General features: G+C 41.7%; 1 protein-coding gene across 1 annotated transcript in view; it reads right to left on the bottom strand.

Moving 5' to 3' along the window:
* EFHC2 (EF-hand domain containing 2) overlaps window positions 1–23400 on the bottom strand; it is a 52348-nt gene extending 28948 nt beyond the window's left edge. The window contains exons 1-7 of the mRNA XM_026044006.1: window positions 23356–23400; window positions 16095–16283; window positions 11676–11826; window positions 5952–6175; window positions 3464–3715; window positions 1643–1753; window positions 1181–1319 (exon numbers count right to left, since the gene is read on the bottom strand). Of these exons, the coding sequence (XP_025899791.1) occupies window positions 1181–1319; window positions 1643–1753; window positions 3464–3715; window positions 5952–6175; window positions 11676–11826; window positions 16095–16283; window positions 23356–23400 (1111 nt within the window). The remainder of the gene's footprint in view (window positions 1–1180; window positions 1320–1642; window positions 1754–3463; window positions 3716–5951; window positions 6176–11675; window positions 11827–16094; window positions 16284–23355) is intronic.
* Window positions 23401–23866: the final 466 nt, after the last annotated feature.

Below are 23866 nucleotides of genomic sequence, written 5' to 3'. Positions count from 1 at the left end.
GGGAAGGGAAGGGAAGGGAAGGGAAGGGAAGGGAAGGGAAGGGAAGGGAAGGGAAGGGAAGGGAAGGGAAGGGAAGAGAGAAGAATCCTATACTGCATCTCTGGGGTTATACTCTCCAACTCTCTTACCATAGGTAGTACTGTGGTTTTTGAATATCACTTTCTCATGCCCTGGCCAATATAAGAAGATACAATATTGATACAGACATGCCAAGCTAATATTGAAAGAAGAAGGTCTACTGAGATATGTTTTGCCAATTAAGAAATCCAGTATTGGTAATGGCAGCAGTACACTACCTAATTCCCCCAGAACAGGCTTTGATCCCAACACCGCGTTCAATTTGATCACAAGCCAAGCTGAAAGAAAGAGTCTACGCAGGTATTTGGTTCCACCATGTCCAAGAAAGGCCATAGCAGGATTCTTCTGGCCACTTGGAGCAGCCAGGCGCTTAGCTGCATTTACAGCCTGAGTAAACTGACAGAAGTGAACTGAGCTGTTTTTGCAGGAAGAGGTCCATACCAGAACCATTAGCAAGTCTGACTGAGGCAATTCAGAGACACATGAACGAAAGCTCCTATTGTTATACGTTTCCAAAATGCTTTTCCATTATGGACATAGTTGCTAAATGTGCCCAGAATTCAAAGCTAGAACCTTGCAGGAGAAATACTCTAATGGCCCAGAATACACAAAACTACTTAAAAAGCAATAATGTGATAGCCTACCATTGTTCTCTCAGAAAATCGTATTAGGTGAGGATTCTGACATCCATATAAGAAGGAACATAGTATAATGGGCAATAGTTTAAGTCCATTTTACTTACCCGTTCGATACATACTCTATTATTCTCGGACTGCAAACATGGATATTGGAATGGGAGGGGGGAAGCAGGGGAGAAGAAATGCCAGTCTATGTATATAACTATTTTGGCATTCGGTTTTTAAAATTGAGGCAGTGAGTGACAGAACTGGTACATTGTGCATTGGTTTGATGGAATAACACAGAAGAAAGCCCTTCTAGATCACCTGCAAAATTAGTGTTTTGCTTTTAGCAGCCTGCAACAGATTATTATTTCTAAAGGCTTTAATGAACATGTTTTATCAGTAATAACATTTGAAGACAGTTCTGTCAAAATTACAAGTATAAAAAGGCTTGTAAGAAAATGATAATTATCACTACTTACTGATTCCATACTTTGTCCTGTAATACTCTTTAGTAAATTCATCACAATCACAAAGTATTATCTTCCTTCCCCAAACATTAATTACTGCCCCTATTGTCAGGTCACAGTCTTTGTAAAATTCCTGGTGCACCGCTCCTGTCTAACAAAAGAGAAAGCATTTACAAAGCAGCTTCATAAATCTCATAATCACACACGACCTTCCTTAAAATCAGTGTCATTTAGTGCGTGCAATTTAAAATATAACCATCATATTCCACTTGCAGGTACTTTTCACCCCATGCGAAGCTACCTCCCTTTCACAAACATGGCACACGAAATTGCAGCAGGGCTGATCCGAACTATTCTCCAGTGGCACCACAGTTTTATAAATAACTCTCTTTGTTGGAGAAGATAACAAGCACAGAAATTACAAAAACAACTGTAAGGACACTCAACAGCTGGAGGTATTCAATAATATCTGACCTTACGATTGTCCAGAATGTAACGGCCTTTGTTTCCTACTAAGCCTCCAAACACATTGAGAACAGTGCGGCTGGTGATGGTGCCTGGCTGAAACAGCCCAGGGGGAGCATACTGCAAGAAGAGAAACCAGCTATTAAGAATTACAAATAACAACGAAGAAAGAGATCTCAGTTAACGTACACGTGTTTTTATTTATACACACATCAGTTTTTTTACAGAATGATTTTTATTGCAGTGTTTTCTTGGAAGAATTTTTAGCAACCTCTAAGGTATATTTATGCTTCTGAACATAAAAGTCAGTATTGATGTCAAAAGATACATTCAGAGTGTTATTGTGTATCCAAGAACAAAGGCCACTTTGTCTGAGAAGCAAATATTAGCACGCCAAATAGTATATGCCTGTTAACATCTGCTCTAAAAACCACTATTTTGTTTGGTAACAATGAGATAAATGTATAAAAGAACTACTCAGGTTGGAGTTGTACTGTGCTGGATCCATTACAAATACAGAGAATTCAGTTGAGCATGGTTGTACTGGGGCAAGACTTCTTGTTTCTACTGTAAATTTTCAAATTACAACAGTAATTTATTGCAGTAATACCCATAACATTGCAGTAATACCTTGATATATAAAAATATGGTTTTTAATAGTGAATTGGTGATGCAAGATAACTGAAGTGGGTTAATTTTACACATCGCCTTCCCTAGCACCTCAGCTGGTGTCTGGTTTCTTCTGATGCTCCTCTAATTTGCACCAAATGCAGAAGAAGAATCATAGAATCATTATTGTTGGAAAAGACCTTCAAGACTATCAAGTTCAACCATAAGCAAGTCTTTAAAATTGCAAGGTTGCAATGAACTGCACAGGTAGGAGGGCTCTGTCTGTATAACATCACTCCTACGGCAGTATCTTGGAAAGTAGGATGCATAAGGTGTTTATTTTCCTGGTAGGCATTAAGTGTGAAGTTTCATGTATATCCGTAGCATCACAAATAAATCACCAGTATTAGAAGGAAAGGAAGGAAAAAGATTCTTCGGAGTTTTACTCCAGCTTTAGGTTGATGTTATTTCTGTCACTTGAAGTGATAGTGTTGGACAATATTCATAGAATACTCACATATACACAATATAAGCCTACACATACACAAGTGTATCCAGCTCATTAATTTTATAATCACAAGAGGTTACAGAGGACTCAAACTCCTCCAGGGTTTCTCTGAGTTAAGTCCTCTCCACTCACCATGTGATTAACACCCAGCAAAGTCCATTAATGGATTCCCATTGCTTTAACTAGCTTTGCATGAGGTCCAAACCTAGGAATTCTAATTTAAGGAATTACTGTAGATTTATTTCAAAGAAATACTGAATATGACTTGTTTCAAAGAAATAATGTTACTGAACATGTTACCGTTATTTTCCTCATGACCCAAGAAGAAGTCATATGGACCACATCTGAATTCACCTCAGTTTTTCTATTAATTTACATCCCAGTAACAATGAACTCCTGTCAACTTTCAGTACCACATGTAGCATTAGTTATGCATTTCCATTAATACATTAATATGGGAGAAAGGAAATTCTACGGTATCTCCTTTTACATTAAGCATAATATACTCATCCTTCATTTCCTCTCTTAGCTCCAGTTATTACATAAATAGTTATACAAAAAATAAATCATGCAGTTATAGTTAATACTTCGATAATATCATTAAATATTATATAAATATCATTAGAATCCTAATAAAGTATTTTCCAAAAAGGCATTTAATGTTTCTTAGACAGCAAAAGAATACAAAATAAGTTGAAATTTTCATTCTTCACCTTTGGTAGCTTATCTCTTCTAAGAAAAAGTGGAACTGCATCCCGGCCTGAGTTTACTGGTACGATTTCTTTTATTTCAATAGTATCGTCAGACAGATAATAGTGCAGGACAAGTTCTCGCGTGTCATGAAACATAGATTCTTGGTCATCCCATACACAGAAGAAACGTAAAACATGTCCATCATACTCCAGAAATTGTCTCAAAGTGTCTAAGCGTTCATAAGGGCGCAATGGCTTCATGTTATCCACGATCTGCAGATATAGAAGAAATTCAGGAAAAAAAAAAGGCTTGCTCTTAAAGAAAAATTATTAATCTTAATGGTACAAACAAATATTAGAACTTACTTTTAGGAGTTTCAAATAGTGTCACACACTTACGATACATCAAACACTACACTCAAGCCATTACCAAAGAACTACCCATGCAGCTGATGTGCTGACAGAAAATATTTGAAATTTAAATATTGAAATCTAGATTGTTTTTGATCCTTTTTTTTTTCTTGCAATAAGGTCCTTCTGATCAATCAATTAAAATATTTACAGTATGGCTCCCATTTTCAAGAAAAAATTGCCCATGCTGTTCAGATGACAACTACTTCAAAAATATTGCCCTGATCAATTTCATCAAAAAATATTTATATAAATACTGTGCAATAAAAAGTTAATTTCTTTTTTTTTTCCTTGAGTGCTTTCTTTCTTTAAGTTTTAAAATACAGCTCATGATTAACTTTTGATTCACCTCACACAGTTGTCAGGTACTGTGTATGTATGTTCTCTTAATATACACCTATAGGTCTGAAAAGCAACAGCAGATCTCCAAAGTTATGATGTCTGACAAGATGCTGCCCTCAATCATAGTATCTGCAGCAGTAGGAAAATTCTGGTCCCACGATGATGATCTATCCATTTTCAGAGTTGCATTTACTTGCTGTTAGTTGTCATCATCACATAAATATTGTTCTAGACTGGCTGTTCTTTTCCAAGCCAAAAGCCATAATTTTTGAAGTGGAATAAATGGATCAGATAGTCCTACAAGACTTTTAACCTACAAGATTATAGACAATTGCTATTGAAGGAGAATGGTGATAGACATCAATGAAGCAATGGTAGATGAGCAGTCGGAACAGAAACAACTGATGACTTCTATCTTCTATCTATCTGATGACTTCTCCTATCTTCTATCATTAAAACTCCGAGAGGAACAAAGACAAGTTTTTTTTCAGAACATCAAATCTGCAAATGGGGAGAGCAGAACAGCATTTTGCCTGACTGTCTCTTTGATCTGCAACATGATTTCAGGCACCATCATGTCCTCATCTAAATCCTCAGTGCCCTCCATCTACTCCATCTACTAGCTGGCCTCCTAGCCTCCTTCCTGGGCCTTAATGATGTAACGAGCAAGCAAGCAGGGCTAGGTATCATCACCATCTGCGGGTTACCACCTCCAACATCACAGAAATTTGAATCTAAGGGATTGACGCATTTTTCATTGGTTTCATTTTCCATGACATCAGGTTTCTTCTTCTCCTTGTATCCTCATCTTCTGGTCATCTGCATAATTAAGAGTATGTTGCAAACATACAATTTTGCTCCAAGACGTCCCGAAGAACCCACACAATAAATGCAAATTTACCATCCACCAAGCAGTCACAGGAATGTGAGAGCATAAAGTGCTATATAACCACTCCGTAATTTCCCAACAACTGACTGAGAAAATTAAGATGCAGGATTCATTCAATTTTAGTCTTTGGATGCTCTTAATTGTCAAACCTCTCTTACCTCTCTCCACTCTCTTCAGCCCCACAGGTACAGTATTTTAGTGTTTTGCTCGTTATTTTAAGATATTATAACAAAAATCATCTATAACCAGGTTATACAATACAGTATATAATTTTCATGGGTCTATCAAATAATGTTTCCAAATGAAAGCATTTTATCTATAGACCTTAAAAAAAAAACAACATAAAAATCCATGACAGTAACACATCTAGTCAATTCTCCTGGTTAAAGTCTGAGGAAACAGGCAAAGAGAGCCAAATCAATTCTAATAAATCTGATTCTTTGTATATACTATTCACTGTATAACTAAAGATAACTCCTCTTATGTAGATGGGAAATGTAACATTGTTTAGCTGCTACACACGCAACTTGAGAATGATTTTAATGATGTGATGCTATTATTTTACAAACAAATAAGCTTCAGCAGTTTTATCAAACACACACAAGACATTTTTATTAAATATTTTGTTCTGCTTTAAATAGTGTGTGAACACATCAGCAGAAAAACACTTATGTTTAGTACTTTACTATATTTGTACAATAGGTCGTACTACATATAAATGCAATTTTTCTCTTGTAATTCACTAGATTTCAATAGTCAGCTATACATACTTTTCTGTTTGCTATCAGAGAAATATATAATATACATTACTTCATGCAATGACACTTCTATTAAAGTGAATGTTTCACTATTACTGTCTCATCCGACCTTTTGCCGCTCTTTGGTGTAGGGGTCATCTGGACGACATGCCGGAGGATTCAATCTAACTCCCATCTTCCTCAGGAAATTTTTGGTGAACTCATCACAGTCTACAATTCTATATCTTCGGGCATAAAGGATTACTTCTATGTTGATGTTGAAATGATCTACAGTATAGAACTGATCTTCGTTAGGAGGCGGAAGAGGAATTCGGTGACGTCGAACGATAGTTCCTGTGTAAGAATGAGGGAGAATCTGTAGAGTGAATATGTTTGCATTGACCATCACAGTCCTGCCAATTCTCTACGACGAGGGCAAGGGAAAGGGGAAAGGGAATAATCCATTCAATAAAAGAACTATTAGGTAATGAAACCCTTTTTCACTAGCAACAATATCTTAAACTGCCCATCTTCTAGAACCTCTCAGAACACTGCCAAATACAAAGGTAAAGTACTTCAGTTAAGTCGTTGCAGAAAACTACCACCTTATAAAACAAACAGGAAACCACTTCAATAAATTCCCATTTATTGGTCTAAACATGACAGGTGAGTATACTTTCCAACAAGAACAGCAAAGATATTGTTCTTATGAAGAGATTTTTTGCAGCATTTCTGAAAAGCAACAGCACTACAAATATTATTTATTTTTCTGAAAAGAAAACAAGAAGTTTTGCAAAAAGTGTGACAGAAATTCCATGGCAATAACAGTCAAAATTATAAATTTCTTAGCGGGTTGCAGGGGGAGCTGACAAGATTTGTCTACAGGATGAAAAAAAAAACCACACACAGCCAAGGTTAAAAAGGAAAAACCTGCCCTCCCAAGGTCAAAAAGCCCAAGCTCCATGGATGAAGGCAGGGGTGTTCAACTGGCCTTCCTGAAGGAGTGAACTGACAGTAGGAACGTCTGGGATAAGCAGGCCTGAATAAACTCCAGCCAAAAATAGCAAATTATTGGTCCGTCAAAAACCACAGTGCCCTCCCCTGGGAAATAACCAAATTTCTACTTCACAAATTTGCCAGAAGTTGTCATACGGAGACCTGTCAATGTACAACAGTCAGGTTGCTCAGGATTGACGGCTATCCCGATGAGTCCTTTTCGACTAGGGGAATGCCAGGCTTTTGAGCAGGGTATCATGCTGCGTTACCAATGGTCATTTTAAACACGCACATCTGATCAGGCTGCAGGTCCCCTTTCCTGGGAGATGCCCTCGCAGAAGGATCTGGAGCACTGCTGCCCTCTGACTGCGGTGCTGGTGTCCTAAGCTCCCACCTCACCCTTCACAGGATGTCTCCTCTTGGAGAGGCTGGTTTTAGGACAAGTCCAGTGGCAGCTTAAGGAATCTTTTACAGTAGGGGAGGACTCTTGACTGTCATGCAGCTCATGAAATGGGGCAGCAACTGATTTGATCTCTGCGGCTACAAAGCTCTGCAGAAGAAATAAAGTGGTATCAGGGATTTCCTGAGCACGGCTTACCCATTCCCTCTGTGCAGCTCAGGAGTGCAGTGCAGAGAGCAGGTGAGGAATGGGTAGCACCTATGTTTGGTTCACTCCTTGTCTACTTGCAGAGAGGAGCAGAAGCAACCGTTACTATTCCTGCAGTGCAAAGAGTTCACCCACAGGAACGAGGAGCCCTCTTACATTCACTTGTGCACCGCATGAGCATGTAGCAAGGTCATGATTTGGTCTTGATCATAAATATGGCAACTTCCCAATTATCTCAAGGTCTCAGGGGAGGTCTTAAACTCTCAGATAATCAGTTTTACTGGAGGAGCTGCCTGCAAGTCCACTTTCCTGCCTGCGCTTTTCTCCTCAGCCCGGCGGCCTTGGGAACACAGCCAGCAGGCAGCTCCCTTCTCCTTCTCAGCTGGCTGACCTTGGGGAACCCAGCCAGCTGCTCCACTGTGCTCCCGACTGCAAGGCCTGGACCGCACTGGAAGATACAGCTAACCCCATGGGACAGGAATGGCCTTTGGATAAGGCATAATCAGCCAGCCACAGTCCTGTGAAGGGGGAATTAGAATGACAGGATGCTTGTACTACCCTATCCAGCCTGGCCCTCTATGGGGAGAGTTTCCTTTCATATTGGGAGAGCAGTTAGCATCTGGCTCTGGAAGAGCACAAGTGGAGTTTGTTATGTGGTTGCCTTTGCTGTCCTCCTCGTCGTTCTGTACTCCCTTATCTTTAGTTAGTTCTCATGGACTTTGATTGCACGGGTATTTTTAGCTTTGATTCAGGTTTCTCAGAAGTGCTGGTTGGCCTCTGCATTCCTTCGTGTTTTGCACTGAATTTCTGTTTAGACAGATCTCTCCTAATACTTCTAATATTTTCCAAAGTTCAAGCTATAGCAATGTAGTTTCCAAAATTAAATGTAGATTAAATTTCAGTTATTTAGTAGCAACCTTATCTGTAGAAATTCATGTGCAAGTACAGCAGCCAATTCCATAAAGCATTTGTTTTTCAAGTCACTGAAACACTTTTCCCACAGACTATTTCTTTTGTCAGTGTGAGATTTTGATTCCTGGTAAAAGGGAAAAATCTGGGGTTTTGTTTTGTTTTTTGAAGCCAATTTGTTTTAGTTTGTTTTAGTTTTGTAAACTCATAACTCAAGCTGCAAGGGCTCCTTTGCCAGCTGTTCTTCACCAAGTCTTCGTGCAGCCTGAAAGCCTCTGCTAGATTTCTTGTGCAAAGCCACCAGTGCCACCCACGGCGGAGCGTGCAGCACAAAATGCTGCTTTCCCCTGATGCCCTGATCCCTCACGTGTGGGCCACGGCACAAGCACTGGCAGGGCAGTGACTCTCAGGGATCAGCCAGACAAGCTCGGATCACGGCCTCTGAGCTACCCTACTAAGCTAAGCCTACTCTTCAGCAGGACTCCTGAGAACACCCAGTTCACTCCTTTCCATCTGGGTAGCAGAATCACCCAAATAATGGTCCCCACCACCTTTTACCATCAACAAATCACTTCCAAAACTTGCCCGATGAGGCCTTCTCCATCACTGTTTTCTGCTGCTCCTCTCTTACACAACCCCTTTCCTGCCCCTCCAGACTCTCCATCTGTCCAGCTGTGCAGACCAGGCCCATCCAGCTCCTGACATTCCCACACTTCTTCATCACACGCACTCCCACATCTGTGCTTTTTGGGTCACTGCAGTTTGCTCTTATTTCACCATCCCAAGGACTCCAACAATTGAACTCTCTCCTCAAAAAAAGCCCTGTATTTTAATTAACTGAGATATTCTATTTGAGGAGAGATGCAGAAGAGTGCATTATGGCTAAGATCCCGAACTTGTATTTAACAGGTCTGAGCTCAGCTCCTCTTTCTGTTACAAGCTTCCTTGTATGATCATGGATGAGACTTCCCTTTGTGTCTCGGCTTCCCAGCTTTACAATGAAGGCTGTTGCACTTCTGTTTTTAGGCTTACATATTCCCAGTCAAGACAGGGACTCTGAGTAATATAAGAGATATAATGTTATATAATCATACTATTACATAACATTATATAATTACAGTATGACACAGGCCAATTTTTACTCTAAAATGGAATAGAACTGCCAGTTGATGGGCCTGGATTTCTTTTTAAGGAACATTGCTTTTAAATATTTGTTGCCTGAATATATGTACTACCGTTAGGATAACAACTTCATAGCTGGTTTTTTTTTTAACATATTCAGTTATGCAGAGCAAAGTGCTTGTGAGTAAAGAGTTCCCTGATAGGTCTCTCCACTGCTTTTCCTCCTAAGTCATGTTAATCTCCAGCATAAAAACAGAATATTTATATGGTAACTTATGATAAAGTATGTGCTCTAGATCCTCTCATTAACCGTGCTGCCTAAATGCATCCCAATGTCTTCTGAGCCTTTCAATCTATAGGATTGCTTCCTTCTTAAAAACAGTCAATATGTAAGACTTCTTAACCAGTCCTAGGTACCAGCAGCAAATAAATTAAGTGCACTTTTGAGACCCTTTTTAATCCATCATTTTAACGCTTTATGGATACTCATTGATCCCATATAAGTACTTGGACAAAGCCCTACGGGCCTTCAAAATATCCTTGCCTGGTACGCTAGAAAAACTCTTTTTTTTTTTTTTAAGTGCACCCAGTTAATTTTAGATCTGGTACCTACAACATCCAGTACCTAAATGATTTCAACAGCCATTAACACAACCAAGAAAAATAAGGGGAAACTGGAGCCTTCCTGTCACCATGGGAACATTACTAGGCTGCCAGAAACACCCAGCCTGAAGATGTAGTCTGCACAACCCATACTGCAATGACAGTGAAAATTGCTAGTTCCTACAGCTATTTTCAAAGGGCTCAGCTTTGAATTTGCTCTATCCAGCTTGCACCTTTCCTCTCCAAGATGTCACCTCTATCTCTAGTGTTCACCACACTTCCTTGCTGTTGCAGGTCATTTGTTCTAAGGCACTTAAGCCAGAAAGAGTTGCCTTGGCTCCTGTGACACACGCAAGCCAAGGAACATGCACATCCCATCACGCGTCCGTCCTCGCACAGATGAGGGCAGGGACAGGGAGGATAACTGCCCTTTACATTCCCAGGTGAAGAGCTCCAGCATATGTTTCTTTGGGTCTTGAAGCAGCGTTTTCCCATGCAGGAGAAAGAAGTTCCCCTGAATTCAGAATCAGCTCTGCTGCAGAAGAGCCAGCAAGGCTTCTGGCAAGAACAGCTCAGCACAGGGAGAGCAAGGCACTGAGAAACAGCATAGGAAGAAAAGATTCCTAGAAAAATTATCCTATGAATAACGGTAATGATGCAGGTAAGCCCTTCAGATCAAGAAAGAAACTGATAGAAGCTCATCTTGGAAAAAAATATAGCAGTTAAATAGTTCCATTTCTTTTTTTTTTTTAATTTGAAATCTGTTTTTGAAAATTACTGTGCTAAAATAGACCAGAATATGTACAAAATCTCTGAGGACTGGGAGGTGCAGCCATCCCAAGATACTCATGCTAAGCTTATCTGGACTTTATCCTTTGAAAAGCTTTGTTTTGTTTGTTTGTGTTTTAGCTCTGGCAGTGACCCATAAGCACCGAGAGGCAGCAGCTGTGCTCCTCTGCTGCAGCAGGGCGCTGATTGCCAAATCACATTTTGTTAATGTAAACCAAGTCCATTAATATCCCAGTAAATCAGCTCCCTGAGCCCTCCTCCAAACGTCCTCCCGCTGGCCCAGGCTCAGCAGCGTGACCCTGAGGCAATCAGCCTCCCATCTTAAGGCTGTCAAGGAAAAATGACTGAGCCAAGGACGTGCTTATCATAAAGGGCCCGACAGCCGGAGACACCAAAGGTGCTCTCCTTCCATAACGGGGGAGAAACCTGCAGGAGGGAACCAACAACTCCAGAGTTTTAGCGAGAGGATTTACAGTCAGGGCCAAGCTGGGAGGAACTGGGCTTCAGAATGGAGATCCAGAACATACAGTTGCTACTGCAGAAGTGGGAAGACAAAAGACCCACTATCATAGGGTTTCAAACAGCTGTACTCCAGAAAAAGAAAGGTGAAGAAGAGATAGTATTCTGCCTTACAACACTTGGATCTTCAGAAACTAAGGCAATAAAAAAATCATATTAGCACCTAGAACAAGAAAAATCAATTATAATTGTTCACTTACAGGCCATTTTCACTGTCAAAAGTCATATTAGATATCCTATAGGCTGATACTATACTGAGGAAAGGTCTAAGGGCAAAAAACAAAATAGAGTGCTATTAAAAATAGATACCTTGAGTTATGCCACTATTTTTCACTTGGGGTTCAACCACTTGGATTGTATCATCTTCAAGGTAGAAGTATATTTTACAATGTCTTATTCTATATAGCTCTTGATTTTTGTCAGGCACTTCCTCCTCAAAATAGGCATCAAAAGACAACACCTATTAAGAACAATAAATAAATATAAGGACGCAAAATCTTCAATCAATGCTTTTGCAGAAAAGGTCAATAAAATAAACTAGTATAGATTATAAGCTAACTCAATGTATGGATTTCGTGAGGTAGATTTATTTCTCAGAAATGTAAAAATGGAAATCCACATTAGATCACATAAATTTAAAATTCTTTGGTTGGCATTTTTAATACCATAACATCTAAGCAGAGATGGAACACTGAAGTAAAGAAATAAATCAAATATGAAAATATCAGCAGGCTGCTTGGAAAATCTTCTGGACAAAGCACTTTTGATAGCACAATGAGCTACCAAGGACCTGAAGCAAATTTTAGATTTCTGTTCAGGGAATTATGGGAAAACAAAGTGGATTGTGACAGGAATGGCTTTACTGTTGAGGTAAGTGGAGAGGAGAGTTCTTTTTAAGCAGATCCTGCAAGCTCTCTAAGGAATGGTACTGAAGCCCCTCAGAGAGACATGGCATTCTCTGAGGAGTCACTGTTGAAATGTGCAAGATGGTCATTTCAAATCTTACCCAGTCCTGCAATTGAGTGACTGGAGACACCTCAGAGTATAAGTCAATTTGCTTCCTGGTCTCTTGCAACAGCAGTACCTCTTTCAGCAAAAGGACCTGCATAGCTGAGGGGCTTAAGCCTTTATGTCTGGATCAAACAGCTGAAGCTTTGCAAAGCTCTGTGTGAGTTTGGTACTTCTTGGTATTGTTAATGGTTTTTAAACACCAAGACCAACGTATAGGGACTATGCAAGAAATAACTACTTAGCAGCACATCAGCAGCCAGGATGCTTGTGTTGTTAAACGCGTGAGGAGGCATTAGTAAAGATTAGGTTTTTCTCTTCAACACATTGGGCTCAAATCAGTGCTAATTCATAATTCATTTTCTTCATAGATACATTTAATAAATTCAATAACCTTTAATCTTGATTCATTAGACAAACTGAAGCACTGGGAAACAAACAAACAAACAAAAAACTATTCCCTATGTTTCAATGAGCATCTGGTACAAACTTGAAAATGTCTGAAATTTCCTACTGTGTTTCCCAAGAGGGCAGGGGAACCTGACAATACTCTGCACTTCTGTAGCATGTATCTCTAAGAATAACAAAGTAACTACACCAATGCTAATGAAAGAGATCTCAAGATCTCTTGCATAACATCAAGAGACCTCACCTGAGGCCCAACCAATTTGCAGTCTGCATCAAACCCCGTATGATTAACACACATCTGCCATCAACTCTCCTGCATCCTTACCTGCTACTGCTAGAGAAACACAAATCAACTTACAACCAAATCAAATAATTAACTGTTAAATGTGATAACATTACACCTATAAACAAGCACAGACCTATACATACATATTCTCACAAAAGAATCTGGAAATTATCAGTCATAGCTTGTTTAAGTAGTTAACATCTAAGTTTCGGATCTTTTCAAAGAGGAAATAGCTGAAAATACATAAAAATTTGTTCTGGTCTTTTTTTTTAAAAAGAAAAAACGTGGATTTCTCTGTTTTATGTATTGAACATATAAGGCATTTTTTGTTTCTGCATAAAACATCTGAAAAACTGAAAGCACTCAACAAAGGCAACACAAACAATTATATCTTCAACTTCCCTTCAGGCTTCCAAATCTCTTTTTCTGAACAGAGGCGTTAGGGCCACTGTGGGTAATCAAGCAACTTGGCCTGGTCTTCAGCTGCTAATCTAGAAGACCACGAGGCCTGCATAAACCTTTTTATATACTTCAGGACATTTAAAAGGTGCTAATTTTCTCGGGTGGAACCACTAGGAGACATAGTAGGAGCTGAATGTTATGCCCTGCTGCGTATTAACCACAGCCACCAGCAATTCCCTTAGCTGCTCTGTTTTCCCTATTCTGCCAGTCCCACTAAGGGTATTGCCACTGGACAACTATATTGTTCAACTGTCTGCTTGGTTCTGAATTGTTATTAATTCTGTCAATGGTCTTTTATCAGAACAGTTGTTTCATGAGACACCAGCTATGTGCAAGGGTCTGTTTGCACAGATCTCCAAGCAAGATCTGGTCCTAACTATACTCTTGTTATTCTTTGCACCAAACATTCACCAATATCTTTGGTTACTTCATTGGATAATTTTTTCCAAGCTCTTTTGTTCTTAAACTTTATACCCTTCTTTAAGAATATGCTAGTGCAAGACTGAAATAAGTGCACATTTATTTTGCACATCAAAACAAATAATTCAGGAGGAGGGAAGGAACTGAAAAGATGACTGACATTATTCTAAAGCAAAGTTTATTTTAGAAATAATAAAAATTTAACACTTTTAACTCATGTCGCACCTGTAGGACATTGCTGTGCACAAAGTACCCTCTTCTTAAAAAAATAGACATAAGTTATATTGAAAATTTAAAAAAATTGTAACAAATATTGAATAAACTCCATGACATTTTATAGAGTTGGCACATGACTTACCTGGCATCTGTGGTAGTCAAATCATAGACATCTTTTCAAGCCCAGGAGGACTTGTGTGTACTTAATCATAAAAGAGATTAAATTTCCACCTGCTTCTTATTAAGCATAAGAAATTACAAAAAAAAAAAAAAAAAGGTATTTCTTAATCTTCTTAATAATGAGGTATTATTCATGTCTGTCCTCCAACCATAATAGTACTGACGAAAGTTAGGAACCAAAGAAAAATGAATAACAAAGCAAATTTGTTTAAAAGACTAAACACCTATTGGAGCCATTTCTCAAGCAGTGCATTTTACTGAGTCACAAAGTGCAGCGCTGCAGGGCACACTTGCATGCTAGGCACTTAGCTGATGAAGCTAAATTAGCTGGGCAGTACCCTGTGACAGTCTGCAATTAATACAGAGACAGAGGCCCTCGAGAGGCCGATCCAGAAACCATAAACCCTTGTCCCGCATGGCCCTGTAGCAGAATGCACCAGGAGAGAAGGAGCCGGCAGAGGCCGGCTGGATAATCTCAGCAGCCAAGTCCAGCACTTGATGTTCTGCAGCAGGAAATCCCAGCGTCTCTTTTTAGTAAGTTAGGCCCAAATCCTGTCCCCAAAAAAGCAACGTTTGCCTCTCCAGAGAAAGAGCAGTGCAAATCAAGCATGCACAGGACCAGCCTCAGCACTTTGGCACATCAGATCCATTCATACCTGAGTGCGTTTAGTGCAAACTGTGTGATCAGTAGTAGGGATTTCAGAGGCAGAGCTAATCAAAGTATCTGCTCAAACGTTACCTTTTCCTGTAGTAGTTGTGGACTGCCAAAGAAACAAACACCTATTTGTATGGCAATTACCATTGTGACTTTTACTTTAATCTAAAAGGGATGAGATCAGCCATCCTTCCCAATATTTAAATATTTAAATACCATAATCCTTTTGTCACGCAACATTTCTGTGACCTGTAGGATAATTTCTTTTTCTGGATCATTTTTCTTCCCCGATCGTAGACTTTTTACTCTAGAAATAAAACATCACACTAAGCATAATTTAATGCAATTTTATACATTGGAAGGAATCACAGCATGCTACAAAATTCAAATCACCATTGATTATAGTTATTTGATAACTCTCTAAATTTAAAGGTGTTGCTGTATCCTTAGAAAATAAAAATACAATCATTTTATATCCTTGTGTCTACAAAGGGCACAATCCACCTCTGTCTTTGCACATGAACAGATCACACCAAAGTCACCAAGACTTTCTGCAAGCAAACATGTCTGGATAAGTAAATTCTGGGCCTATGGCCTCCCATTTGATTAATGTTCCCTACGTGCCCATTCAAATTTTCTCTTGGGCTGGGACCTATCTCACATTCCTGTAACTGCAGTTGCTGTTTGCTTGCTAAAAAGAAAGGGGGAAGAGGTCACAAAGCAGCCCATTAATTCTTCCTACGTTGCCAGTTAATTCCTTTTTTTTGCCATCTTTTTCACCAAAAAGCAACCATCAACCACTCCCCTTTGATTTTATCATGTTGGGGATGCACATCAGTGTGGTAGTATTTTTAAATGTTGCTGTAAAGTATGAAATATGCTTATATTAATTGCCCAAAATACCAATATTAACAAAAAATAATTACTGCTGCTTTTGTTTATCTAGGAACTTTTTTTTTGCCTGCACAAAATAGTCTTTCCAGATATCTGATATGATATTTGACTAACTGAAGTTTATTCTTGTATGTTCTTTGTCATATTGTATCTAAACACAGAACACGTCCTTTAATACCAGAGAGAGATTTCTACACACCTGTTTGTCAAATGCTACCCAAGCAGGAGCATCGCTTCCAACCTCCCTAGGAAACACACTGTGTTTAGGCTTCAGTTTCTGTCCAGGCAATGGTTCACCTCCTATTCCAGGTTTATCTTCTCCAACCAGCATGGCAACATTATTGCAGTAACCCCAGAGCTGAGACTTGTGAAACTTCTCTTTCCCTAGCTGTGAAAAAAAAAATAGGATAAAGAAGAAAGAAGGGAAAAAAAAAGAAAAAAAAAAGGTCATTTTTGTTTATTTCTTTCTTAATCCATAAGAGTTCATCATCTGGCAAGGGGGACTAATCATGTAAAACTTTCTACAGCACTGTTTTTAATATATATTCTAAAAATCTGTAACAACTTGAATGCTGTGACTCGTGACATCCTTCCATGGTGAACTTGCAGGCCTATCTTACTGATGAAAATGGAGAAGCATTGCAGCGGTTTGTCCAGGCTGAGAAACAGGATAACTGTGGCCTTTCTCCTGTACCTCTTTCCCTGAAACTGAAGCATGTGGTAGAACAAGTGAGTCACCCATGAGAATTGTTCCTAAAAGTAGAGAGGAACAGTCTTTCTTTCCTGCAGTGCTGCTAAAGAAAAAGGGAAATGGCTCAGGAGTATCAGGAGAACAGCCCTCCCGCATTACTTATGTCAAGCATCTTATTTGCACGTGCATCCCAGCGTACAAACTAGAGAGCTACACCCTATACATCTGACTTTTGGAAGGCTGGACCTGAAACAGAGGACAGAATATTCATTCCACCTGGGCTTGTTCCAAAGGAAGGTCTCTGCAGAGATTTCTTAACATTATTATTATATTTTAGGCAGCAAAGCATAGAGTGCTTAAAGGAGATACAGAGCCAATGGCAAAGGAGCGCATCTTGCTGACTCACATTTCTTGGCTAGGGCTGGAGCCAGCCTTGAAACGATGCAGAAAGGCCCCAGGCCTCTCTCCCGAGTCCTGCCTGTGGGAACAGCCCCTCGTACGAGCTGCCTGCTTGGCTGGGGAGGGAGATGACAGCTGTATCACCCGTGGGAAGGGTGAGCAAATAGAAACGATGAGGCTGGAGCAGGGATAAACTGCTGCTGCGAGAGGTGGGCGCAGAGAAGGGGCCAGGTGGATGTCAAGTGTGGACAGCAAGACATCCTGCGGGCTGCACAGCAGCACCCACGTGGATATGCTGGGAAAGGAGCAGGGTGGAAAATCACCTCTCCTGCTACGCTCATAAGAGTTATCATACATATAATTGAGACAGAACCCCCCAAAAGCGTAAACCAGCCGAAGTTATGGATCAAAAAATGGCCAAGATTAAGAAGAAAAGAGAAGAAACGCTCCTTTTTCATCCTGGCAACGTTCTCCAAGCTAAGCTAATACACGGAGCGCTGTTTAGCGCACCAATGTTCTGGAAGAGAGTGCAAGCAGTGAATAAGCAAAATCCGAAGGGAACTGAGCAGTGGCTTCACCCTGCCAACATGAAAGAGCGTAAGGAATTTCAGAGGCAGGGAAGCAGCCTTATGGCTCATAACCCCCAACGCTCACATACACGAAGCACCAAAGGTTTTCATAAACCTTTCAAACCTGAATCGTTCAGTGGTTGAACAGTGGCCTAAGCCCAGGAAGGAAGGAATGTGGCCACTGATATGAGCAGCTTAGACAAGACTTCAATTTAATTTGTATTTAAAATGCTAGTTTGGCTATAGAGAGGAAAGGACAGTGGTATGCAAATCAACACACGATTTATTATTTTTCCAACTGATTATTTTTAAAGCTATAATCATAAATGGCCGCATCTTGCTTAGGATAACAAAAGCAGGAGTAGCCAAGCAGATACTGCAAAATGAGAGAAGCTTCACAAACTGCTGTGATAGCATCACTTCCCCAAAGAAGGCATTTAACAGTGGAAGTTATGGGCACGATCTGAAGTCTGGAAGCTCTTTTATGGAAAAAACTCTCGTTTGGACTCTACTGAACTGCCCTTTCTTGTTTTACTTTCTATTAATTTAGTTCCTCAGGAGGCTGCTAAAGAGAGTGGGGGAGAAGGCAGAATGGGAGGGAGCTCTCTGCATTTATCCATTCAGATACAGACCAAATATAGTCCAGCTGAGTTTGAAAATGGATTTTTTTTTTTTTTTTCGGAAATGTGTGGTTTATGCTGAAGGATCTATAGAACTGACCCACATTTTGGCACAGCAAGTGTTTAATTATTCTCCCCCTACCATAAAAGCAGGATTCAAGGAGAAAGGCAGAGCTACCAAAGCACAGCGAGCAAAGGTGGCAGTCTTCCTCCAAGTCCTCCAAGGTTTTCCTAGAAGAATTTTCTGTTGATCTGTTTCTAGTTTGGGGTTAGCTATCATGTGTTAGAGTGTTAAAGTAATCCAGCTTCGTTCCTGCTGTGAATTTTCCGGAATTTGGTGGAGAAATTGCAACACAGTTCACAAGTTGATAGGAAAAATACACAACCCTGCAGTTCTACCAGGCATTCCTCACGGAATTCTTGAAACTTTTCAAGGTTCTACAGAAAGACCATTCTAGATTATTAATAAAAGAACTACTTATCAGCACCTTCTCTATGCAAATTATTTAATCGATATGTAAAATACAGCCCAAGCAGGACATTTTAAAAAAAAAAAAAGCTTAAGAAAAGAAATAACTATGATTAAAGATGATGAAAGAGAAAAACAATGCTTGAGAAACTTCAGCCTAATGAACTCAGATCACATCCATCCTAAAATAGTGATGGACCATCACGTTACATCCACAGCAATATTAAATGAGTTTGAAAGGAAAACTGTGACAATACAGTAAAAAGGCCATAGGCACCATGTCTGCTGGGCTGGTGCTGCTAAACAAAGTCCTACTCAACAAGGCTGTCCACTTTCTTCCTGTGAGAAGTAAATATTGGGTACAGGTTCAAAAGCAATAGGTTCGATGGAGAAGTCAGGAGCTACAGCAGAAGCCCCTGCTAGTGGTTTGGTATTACTGCCCGCATCCATTTTCATTCCCACCTTGAGAGGTCCTGCTCAGACCATGTATGAGGATGAGCTCTGGCATTTATGGACTACTCTCATCTGATTGCTTCAGTTAAATACTGGAAACAAATGCAAATGCCGGGGAAATTTATGTGACCTCCCGCTCCCTGTGGAAAGCCCCCATCGCCCAACAGCAGCCACACGGATGGGCCAAGTAGCAGACGCTCCCACGGATCTTACAAGTGGCATCTTTCCCAAAGTCCTTAGGGCCTTAGTGAAAAGTCTTGCGTAACCTACCAACCTTCAAGCCGTGGAGGACCCCTAGCTTCCTGGGGAGATTCTGGGATGTTTAAAGGCGAGTGGTATTTTACGGAGATGATCAACATCTCCCCTCTAACAAGTCTCAGAAGAACATGCAGTGACATTAATGATGCCCACAACTCTCAGCAGGGATATTGGCTTGTTCTTCCTGCCTGAGCTAGTGCTTCCTGAGACAAGGCAACATAAGGATATACGTGGAAGAGCTGGAAATGCAGCATTAGGGGAAAGCTCGGGAAGGTTTGGGGTTGGGAGCTGCTAAGGGACAGGGATCAGGGCGAGCGAGGCAGAGGAGATTGTGCAAAGGATTCAGGAGACAATGGGAGGGTGAGGAGGAGGAGGGAGGCACAGCAGGCCATTTAGAAGACATTGGAAAGCACATTGTTGAGAAAAACTCATGTCCCACTCTGGTACCAATAATTACAGAGCAGCAGAGAATACTGAAGCCAGGAAACCCAGAGACAGTAGCACAGCTGAGGGCAATTCCGAGGTGATGCAAGAAACCGGCAGGGAAGAGGGGGAATTTGCGCCATGTCACTAAAGTTCGCAAGAGAAACGGTATTTTCAAACATGTATTTTCCCCCTGAGATCTGTAAACTCACTGTCTGATTCTCTGAGAAATACCACACAGAACTGCTGGAAAGATTTCTCTCTCCCGCAGGGATTTCAAACCTCGGGCACAAGAATGCACTGGTCGGCTGGAACCTAGGAAATGTGACCCGTGTGGATACACAGTCACCTCCACTAGCTGCTGATATAAGGCAAGCACATTAACCTGAGATCGGAGGGGAGAGGAAAGGGAGAGCTGCCCTTTCCCAACAGAAGGCAGATGTGTAGCACTAACAAAGGATGCGACAGTGCTATTGAATTGCAACCAGAACCAGACCGAATTTGGCACAGGCTCCAAATGCACAAACTAGGGGTTTTTTTGCACCAATTGAGCAACTCTACTACAGGCCATGTTTCCCCCAGAGAATGGATTAAGCACCGTTATCCCAATTCATACCTGTGTGTCCTGACAAACAATGACATGTCTATAACTCGGATGGACGAAGGGAAGAATTTTGCTGTTGCACAAGCGCAGCATCAGCTAAGCCCTGCTGCAGCACTTAGGTCTCCTTCAGTAGCAGGAAGAGAAGAAAAGCAGCTGCTCTTCACCTCTTATCCAGCGTCCACAAGAGGTTACCACATTTGCACATGTGTAATCCACAAAATATTGTTTATAAACAGACAAATAAACTCTTTGCAATTCAGCAGTGTAAACCATGTGTGAACACCAAGACTATGCCAGGTTGCCCTATTGCTAAATCTTCTGATTACCCACATGTTAGTTAAGCTGCAGTGGGCTCGTCAGTAATGTGTGTTATCTATGGACTTGCATTCAAAGAAAGGCAATTTTAAAGAAAGTGCAGGACGGTTATTTGATGGATAGACCTGTACATTTCCCAACTATGGTAATTTTGATTTAAGAGAGATTTGAAAGAAAGAGTCAGGTTCCTTTTAGTCCCTTTGTAGGCAGTAAATATTTTATGCCTCAGATGCCTTCTGGTGGCAATAACTCTTCTCTCTCCCCTCAAACCAAACACTGAACACAACAATGTTTCCGCTGAGCCTTCACCCTCATCCCTGCTCTTCATTTAGCACGAAGGAAACATGTTACGTTACCGTAGGAACCAGCTATTTTAAAAGTGCCTCTCACCTTGGTATATTACCCTCGTCTCTAATTAATTGTGAGGCCCAAGCAGTTATATTTTGTCAGAACTAAAGAGAACCACAGCAATAATATTGTACTCGGGGAAGCTGCTGAATTGCAAAGAGGATCAGCCAGCAGCACTCAAAAGAATAACTGAAAGAGAGTGCCAAGAGAAAAATGGGATTTTCAATCTCCCTTTGCCATTTCAATCCCCATTTGCCAAAGTCACTCCCTGTTGCATGAGGTTGGGCTCCTTGTTCCTAACCACCTCAGAGCTCTCTTTCCTGAATGCCACGGTCTCCTTATTAAGCACCTCCAAACTAAACAAAGCAGGTATATCCACCTCTTCCTCCGCCTTCCTTTTCCTTAGAGGCCCTTCTTCTTTGTGGGCCTATCTAATAGACAGGTGGAAGCACCAGGGGAAGAGAGGACTGTAGCAGTAATACAAACAGTGATACGAGCTACAGTGGAATTCATTCTCATAATTACAAACCAGGGACTGATAGAAAAAGCAGCCGCCTGTCCCCTGCCCTTCCTTCTTTAGGGGATACTTGGCTGCTACTACTCCCGTGTGATAAGAGGCACTGATGGCAATGCTCTGATTACTGTCAGGGTAGGTTTTTTCCTAATCAACATATTTACAGCACAGGACTTTAGAATTTCCCCAAAAGCCCTAACAACAGGGTAACCATGGTTTTGCAACACTATCTTGTAACAACCGTGCCTTTGTTTTCATACCTTCAGTTCTTATAACACATATGTTACAAGACTGCCTGTAATCCAGCACGGGCTGCGCATCCCTATGCACAGGTAGTTTTCCTCAAGCATGCGAAGCAAAGCAGTGCATCACCCTTCCAGGAGGAGAGACATCCTGGAGACAAAGCCACCTCCTGGCTGCTGTGGAGCTCGAGCGACAGCTCCGTGACACTCCATAAACTCCCTATTAGGTAAGGTCAGGCAAGGTCTCGAGGACAGCAGCGTCCTGGATAACAGAGCTGAACTCCTCTGCCTCCCTCCAGCACACAGCTGTGGTACACAGCTATTGCTGTGTTGCTCGTGAGCCCACTTGGCCAGTTTGTTACAATCCAGAACTTAATTCAGCAAGACAGAGTGAGGTGACTTAGCAAAGGCTGCCCGTGAGAAACGCGTGTGCTTCTACAGCATCCCCTAGTCTTCTCCGGGAAGGAAAAAACAATAACTGAGAACAGGACAGACTAGCAACTGGATTCAGTACCCCAGGTAAGAGAGGAATATTTATAACTGGGTAGAAAATCGGCGGGGGGAACAGCACGCAAACTTTCTTATACGTATTTTCTAATCAGCTGTGAGTCTAGCAACAAAAAGATGAGGGCTGCGATCGTCAGGAGGCTTTTCTCCTAAGTTAAGGAGCTGCTGTTTGTGGGGAGTAAGCCACTTGAAAGATCCTCACTGCTTGCAGGCTGGGCTCCTGCTGCCCAGGACCCACGTGTGGGGGCATTGGGGCAACACTGTGTTTATGTGGATCCCAGCAGAACCGAGGCCTCATGGCGAGCTCAAAGCACAAGAACAAGATTCTCTCCCCACAGATATTTTTATTTAAGGTTATGAAGGAAGCCTACCATGTTGCATCTGTTTCCCACAGGCATCAGCCACAGCGCCATGCCCAAATTCTTCTTTGTCCTGTGTACTGTGTAACGATACAGATGCTATTCAGCAAATTTCTAGCTATTTTTGCTGAAGGAGCCTGAAGTAGCGATGGCAAGCTTATCATTTCTTATGCTATTGCAGCCTGTGATAAAAATACCGTGATATAAAGTAACATTCTTATATATTCACCGACTGCCAAGAGCACTTAAGAGTAACGGCAGCTCTGAAAACCACATTATCACCTCTATTTTGGGGTTCTTTTTCGTGATTTGTAGAACTTTTCAGCTTATTCGAACACACCGGTCTCTCCCCTCTTGGCTTGGATAAGGGATGCAAGGAGCCTTCCCCATGTCCCATGGCAGCTCCTGCCAGGCCTGCCCATTCGCAAAGCATTAGTGCTTTTAACCTAAGGGAGGAGGTTCTCCGGGTTTTATGTAGCCCACAGTAGCCGGCTTCTCATCCCCTGCATGTGCAAAGGCCTGGAACTGAAGGTTTAAAATAATAATGAATTTAAAAAAAAAAAAAAAAAAAAAAAAAGGCAAACACATGAAAACTTTAAATGCTTTTTAAGCACACGTATTCCCCCCCCACACAGAGAAACAGAGCAGGTCCTGCAGCTCGCCGCCCGGCACGGGCCGCCCTCACTCACGTTGCGCGCGCAGGAAGCCCCGGGCAGCAGCGGCAGCGCCGCCATCGCGCCCCTCGCCAGCCTCACGGCGCCGCCGTTGCCGGGAGACCGGCCGGTGACGTCACAGAGGGGCCGGTGACGCCACAATCGGCCCCGCCCCCCGCCCTCCCCCACCGCCAGGGGGCGGTGCCACCGCGCCCGCTGTGGCCCCGCCCCGCCCGGCAGCCGTTAACGTACTGCGGCGGCCGTTAGTCCCTGTGGCGCCAATGGGGAGAGAGGGAGGCAGGGTCGCCCTCGCTCGCTCCTTTCTTCCCTCCCTGCTCGAGGAGCCACCTCCTCGCCGGGGAGTGCTTGGGTGTTGGCGCCTCACGTAGGGCCGGAGTAGCTTTGGCTGCTCTTTCACTTGTGGAAGTCGTTGCTGACTCCCTCACGAGCCTCCCAAACTGGGCTCAGCCCCAAATCTGTGCGTTGCGGCCGCCCTCCCCCTCCCCTGCGCAAGAATCCCTGGCTGAAAATCCCTCTCCATCTGACT

This window comes from Nothoprocta perdicaria, unplaced genomic scaffold (genome assembly GCF_003342845.1).
Source record: "Nothoprocta perdicaria isolate Ctin4 unplaced genomic scaffold, notPer1 scaffold_346, whole genome shotgun sequence".
NCBI lineage: Eukaryota > Metazoa > Chordata > Aves > Tinamiformes > Tinamidae > Nothoprocta > Nothoprocta perdicaria.
The sequence above is the reverse complement of the archived record's forward strand: the minus strand, read 5'-3'. Positions and strand labels throughout refer to the sequence as shown.